The sequence below is a fragment of the Aptenodytes forsteri genome, unplaced genomic scaffold (assembly GCF_000699145.1).
Source record: "Aptenodytes forsteri isolate BGI_AS27 unplaced genomic scaffold, ASM69914v1 Scaffold278, whole genome shotgun sequence".
Lineage (NCBI taxonomy): Eukaryota > Metazoa > Chordata > Aves > Sphenisciformes > Spheniscidae > Aptenodytes > Aptenodytes forsteri.
Window position 1 is genome coordinate 502284 of NW_008795907.1, and position 6682 is coordinate 508965.

Consider the following 6682-nt stretch of genomic DNA (forward strand, 5'->3'; position numbering starts at 1 on the left):
CATCCATTGCAGCACTCCAGTCATGAAGCCACAAAAGAGGAGCAACCACTCTCCACCACCGTGGGCAGCCCCTGCCCATCCCTCCCCTGCCCTCTCCTCTCAGCCCTTGTTCACCTGGCTACTTGTCTGCCAGCCTGGTCTTGCATAGCCCTTTTTACACCTGTCCTGGGCCACCCACGTCACCAGCAACTCCCCTGTGACATGGCCACCACCTCTGTCTGCTGTGACACAGCCATGACACCACCAGGGCTGGTTCTAGGAGCTGGTGGCTGTCTGTTGTGACATAGCCATGACATCGCCAGGGCTCGTGCCTGGAGTTAGTGCTGCATCACTGTGACATGGTTATTATCTTCCACCATTCAGGCAAGAAGACAAAATTAAATAATAAAAATATAAATAAATAAATAAATGAAATAACAGCTGGCAATACTGGGGTAGAAAATTAGGTAGCTGTAGCAACAGTTTAAAGAACAGGAGCTCAGCAATGGTTAGAAAACCGAACTAAAACCAGCAAATCTTACCCACTGCCCAGTTTTCAAGATTTGTGTGGTACTTGCTGCTGGGATTTGTGGGTTTGAAGACAATTCCAGAAGAAAAATGCTTGTCCTGTTAACTGAAGGTAATATTTCACACCTTTTCACACCATTAAAGCCATGTCCAGTGCCAAACCCTGCACCCATGAGTGGCTGACAGTGCTGAGTGTGGTTCAGCATGAACTGCAAGACTTGCATCTTTCTTTCCCTGAAACAAACCAAAGATTTTGCCAGGGACTTTCTTGTGCTACACGCTTCAGTTGGACACTAGAGTGAAATGCATGAATTGGCTTCAATCTGCTTGGTTCACTGCAGGCTATTACATACAACCTCTTTAATTGACAGGACCAGAAGCAATGGGCACAGACTGAAACACAGGAGGTTTCCTCTGAACATCAGAAAACACTATTTTACTGTGAGGCTGACCGAGCACTGTACTGGGTAGACTTGTTCTCTTTTCCCAAATTCTTAAAATGGAAGGATCCTCAAAATCTTAAGTACAGACTCACATACACGACTCTGCATGTGTTCATAGCTCTAACCTGAATCAAAAAATGAATGATCATGCCCATGCAATGTGAGAATGTTACTGCTGAAAGGAACTTTGATAACAAAACAGAATTTTGAAGTTGACCATTTTGGTATTCTAGTGTGTCTTTTTGTTAAGAGCACTTCCTGTTATTGCCCGTTGTATGTAATTGGCAGTTCTCATTAAAGGTTTTGGATTTGTAGTTAGAGTGAGGAATACGTTCAAACAAGTTACAGATTGCTTAATACAACTGACTTCATAAATACTTTAACTTGTGCTTCAGGTTTTCCTAACAGGAATTGCTTTCAGTTTTTAGAGATGAACATTACAGGAAAAAAAGTCTGATGTAATTTTAACCTTTTTGCTTAAATTTTACAGTATTTGCATGTAAAAAAAAGTATTAAAGTGAGAAATGTGTGTGTTTTGATACAAGCTTCATCAAGGCGTTATTTTAATCACTAAAGCTCATGCTTGAAAACATGTTTCTCACTATTTGGGGAAAAATCTTTTCTATTACGTGTTGATATTCCAAAATTCATAGCTTTGATTAAGTGTACCTTCTTTATTTGAATTACAGTGCCAGAGAAACAAAACAATGGAACTTTAAATAAAAATGCTTTTCATCTCATTTAGGCACAATTAGGACTTAACAGAAAACATTGCCCGATTTATTGTTACAGCAGCATCTTTCATTCAGAATGCCATTTCTTAATTTTGGAAAAAGATCATTTAACTAAACTGGATACAAGCATTCTTATACTTGAAAAGTAAGAGTAAAAAGAGGAAAAGCTAAAATATAAAAAAAGTTTACAATGAGGGGAGAATAAAGTGTTTTAATGCTAGGGAGAAGCAATGGTGGGTGGTTTCACTGTGAATGATAACAAACAAATATTCTAGAAGCCATGAAGAAAGGAAGTGGCTCAACAGCTTAGAGGCTGAGTTTTAGATAAGCGTCGAAGTGAAAGTGTGATCTTCAGTTACAGTTTCGGAACTGTACATTAAATGTAAAATATTAGGAAAAGAAAATGGCTACAGACTAAATAAAGACAGTGTCACTTTTTTCTGTTCTTTAAAAAATGGTTCAGGTTGTTGGGGTTTTTTTCCCTGCTTGTAATTCACATTATTTTTGGTAATATCAGAGACTTACTGTAAAGAGTTTGGATGTGGTAACATCACAATAGACAGAAACTTGCTTGTGAAATAGTACTGGTGATCAGCTGAGTCTGAAGGTGTGGAGTGGTCACAGCAGTAATGGCAATTACTAATAATAATGTAGGTGAAAGTAGCAATGACAAATTTGAGACTGAGTTCAGTAAAGGTGATGTTAGACTGTGCTTTTATGAAAGGTGTGTTGGAATGGTTTTCCAGACACAGAATATTTAAATTTTTATCCTTCTTTACATGTTCTTCTTGAAGGCTTATCTCTTTTAAAGTTCTCTAGCAAAAAACTAATAGAGGAAAACCCATCCAAGTCTAGCCGGTAATCAGTAGCCTGGTTAGTCAGTTGGGCAGAAAGCTGGACATGGAACAGGCAGTCTCTAGATAGATACCAGACTATTGATTGCTTTAAGACAGTTCCTTTTTCTTTTCTTGTTTCAAATAGAATTACATGCTGAGCCTTAAAATCCTTGTCCTGATAAGTTTCTTTCAAAACTGATGCATTTCAATGAAAACCTTCAGTTGCAACAAAACCACAGTTCCTTCACCACTGTTATTCTGTGGCAAAAAATATTTTAGAGATCACACTTTATAGTTACCTCACTGTAAAATCTCATGCAGATTTATGCACTACTCCATAGTTTTCAGGGTAATGTAGGTACATGAGGGTTTACATACTAGGGTGGTAGATCCGTTGTTGACCTACATTGACTACATTGCAATAAAAACTGTTGGTGCCTTTACAGAGAAATTGGTGATTACACATGAGTCATGAGGACATAATCTGCCCCTTTTGGTAATGAGAATATATTCTGATATTCTTGGAGACATACAGACAGACTAGTTTTCACGGTGTGGTAAGGAACAAAGCAGTTGGCTTTGGCAAGACAAACACTTGTCTTTTCAAAACTCAGCAAAATGATCATCTATTGCTGAATGAAGAATGGCCATATATTTGAGTATGTAGAAAAAGACTGATAGGACAAGAGTAAACAACTTTTGGACAATTAAATAATCTGGAAGATGAGTTTTTATTACAGATTTTCAGTATCATAATAGAATTCACGAATTGTGCAAGTAAATTCAACAGTAGTGCATAAAAAGTTAGAATGGCAGGGGCAAAAGATCGGAAATAAAAATAAATGACAAGAAGATGGTAGATAATTTGAAATGGGTTAGGGTGAGATGAGAAGGGTAGAAAAATGTGGGGTAAGAAAAGCAAATAGGACTTTCATGACATTATGCCTAACCATGTATATAATATACTTGGGCATTTTGTGTTAAGCTTGTGTTTTATCTTTTCTTTCTCAGTCACATAGAAAAAATTACAACATGGCAAGATCCTCGAAAAACTATGAACCAACCGCTGAATCACATGAGCCACCATCCTTCAGCTACTTCCACACCAATACCCCAGAGGTCTATGGCAATGTCTCAGCCAAATCTTGGTGAGTACTGGATGTCATCTCTGTGGTGAAAATACAAAAGAGAGAGGAGAGCTACCTTTTAGTGATTTGTTTGCCAAAGTAATTTTTGCTTCAAGAAGGGTAGCTCTGATTCTGCTATCAGGCCTAACAGTGTGTTCTCCACTTCCTTTTCTTATTTTTCCCTCTGTAGAGTTGGCAGCAAGTGAATTCGTACTGTTTGAGGTGAAGTTCTAACATCTCATGCATTTTATTTTAGAGCCTCTGTGACAAATTTTTGATGTAGTATTGAACACAGAAAAATAAGCTCTTCCTGTGCTTTTTCATTCAGAGGTGGTATAAAGCTTCTACAAGCCCACCATATAATTTTCAAAGCTTAGTGTGCAAAATGGTGTTAGATAATGTATGCAGTCTTTCCTATGTTTCTTCAGGTCAGAAGTTGTAGCTGGTTTGTTTGTTTGTTCATGGTGGTGGGTTTTTTTTGCATAGTTAGGTTCTGCACTGGAAGCTATTTGCAAAATACTAAAAAGTCTGTTTTGCAGTATGAATTACCTGAAGACTTTCTATAATTGTGTGGTTTCATTGCTGTTCCTGTTTAGCACTTCAAGCTTAAATTTAAGCACCAACTTATGTTCCTCTGATTTTGCCAGATATGAGCCTTAGTGAAAATAAAGCTGTGAAAACTCTGAAAATTTTAAAGAAAAGATGTAAATGGAAGAAATAATTTTCATGCATCATTGAGAATTAGAAAAAATCCCTAATATTTTACTTCTGCAGTTTTAACTTTTCTACCACTCAAGAAAATGAGTAACAGGTAGGTGAGCTTACAGACTCAAGATCACAAAACTATGTCAAATAGATAGTCTTAAAAACACAGACCAGATTCTTGTTCAGCTTAATTTTTGGTAAGTTGGTCTCATGATTTCATGATTATTCATTTGCAGTGTGGTTCATCAGGGCTGTCTCTTCACATACCAAGAAAATGGCAAACATTTGGCTGCCAGTGGTCACTAATAGCAGTAATGCAGTATACATATTTACTTTTGTCTTAAATTTATAATAAACACCTAGTCTGTCCCCTGAGGTAACTAACTTCAGTTCTTTCTTTTACCTTTCTCTCAGCAACTGTCCTGCTTGAATATATTCAGTAAAAGGTGTTGGTTATGTTATGTGATTTAGCAGACAGTGGCAAATTGTATCATGAGAGTGGTTATCTGAAGAAGAAACCTGAGTAAAATCTGAAAGGTTAGGGTGTACTGCAGTGTGTCATACTACGTGGTAAAACTAACAATTGTTCTGCGCGTGTTACTTCAAACCACAGCTGCATTTAGGTCAATCTGTTTATAGCAATTCTGAAATGGCCAAGAGGTAAGAATAGGACAGTGGGGTTTTTTGTTCATACCAACTCCTCAGCTTATGTTGACATCCATTACATTCTCTCTAATTAAAAACCAAAGGAGGTGTTGTAAATCAGTGTACAGCAAGCTTTTTCCCCCAGTTTGTCAGTGGAAGTGAATCAAAGCCAAATCCTGTACTGAAATACTTGTACACTGAATTTTAGCAGAGGGCCTTTCTCAAGATACAAAGGATTAGAAATAAAAGCATACACCTAATTAAGGGTCTGTTCTTGAAGGGACTTCAGGTGCCCAACAGGGGCATTTCTACAGACTTCAAAATCTGTCACATGAAATACAGACTATATTTCATTCAGTACCTTTCACATTTATAGATGAGGTTCCGCTTTTTGGTAGGTATTTATATAGTGCTTGGCATAGTGGTTCAGATCTGTGACTGAATTTCCTAAACATTAGCCCACTAGAAGTAGTATGTAAAAATTTCCAGTGTCCTTATTTATTTAATCAAGAAAATATTTTGTCAGTACGTTTTGGTGAACTTTTTCTCATTCTGGTGGCTTTTGAAAGGCATGCTGTGACGCTTTGGGAGCAAGCAAATCTCTTTGCGCAGCTGAGTAGCACTTTCAGCACCATATTATTAAATTCAGCATCACAGTCCCTGATTTTCCAATCCGCCTGTTTGAACACACCAAGTGTGACACTCTTTTATTTAAAAATATATTTTAAAAGATTTAATCTAGAAACTGTGTGTATATATATACATATATATACACAGAAATTACAAGATTGCAGTAATCTGAACAGATACAGTAGCCTCTGAATACTTCATGTGACAATTTAAAATACATGTGAGTGCAGTTTGCAGTACTAAAGTAGAATGTCTCTATTTTGAAATTATCTTGGGCAAAAGGAAGGGCCTTTCTGCTCTTCTGCAATGCTAACAGTGTTACTGCTAAACCTGCTTTCTTGGGTCTGCTCAGACATTGAAGTGAGCAATTTGTTGGTCTGGCAGTCAGACTTCTAAGCCAGAAGTGATTGTGCCAACTTCTTACAGACATCAGAGGAGAAATGGAAACTGGATACCAAGTTAAGCCACTCTTCTGGCCATAATTTTGTAACTTCTTAGCAAATGAAGTCTATTTATCTGTCTTTTGCCTAAGCGTTTTTTGGTACTGTAGGAATTAAAAGTTGTTTTTCTTTTGAAGATGTGCCACTTAAAACAAAAAGATTTAAGTATTCCAGGTCTGCATACTGGTCTGCACTTCCAATTACTAATGCATGTGTTTTCCTTGCTATGCTTCTTATGAAGAGATGGAAAATGTGGTCTGTTCTGTACAGCTTTTTGCTTTGGTTTATGAACTCCTTTCAGCAATATTTGCTGGGAAGTGTACAAAAGGCACTGTCCTGGTTTCGGCAGGGATAGAGTTAATTTCCTTTCTAGTAGCTGGTACAGTGTTTTGGATTTAGGATGAGAACAAAGTTGATAACCACGGATGTTTTAGTTGTTGCTAGGTAATGCTTACACTAGCTAAGGACTTTTTAGTTTTCCATGCTATACCGACTGAGAAGGCTGGAGGTGCACAAGAAGCTGGGAGGGGGCACAGCCAAACTGGCCAAAGGGACATTCCATACCATGTGACGTCATGCTCAGTACATAAACTGGGGAAAGCTGGCCGGGGGGGC

At 37.8% G+C, this 6682-nt stretch overlaps 1 protein-coding gene across 1 annotated transcript in view; it reads left to right on the forward strand.

Annotated features, from left to right (window-relative positions):
• Positions 1-6682, forward strand: part of WWTR1 (WW domain containing transcription regulator 1) — a 74330-nt gene that overhangs the window by 35796 nt on the left and 31852 nt on the right. Inside the window, exon 3 of the mRNA XM_009284329.1 lies at positions 3506-3668. Within this exon, the coding sequence (XP_009282604.1) occupies positions 3506-3668 (163 nt within the window). The remainder of the gene's footprint in view (positions 1-3505; positions 3669-6682) is intronic.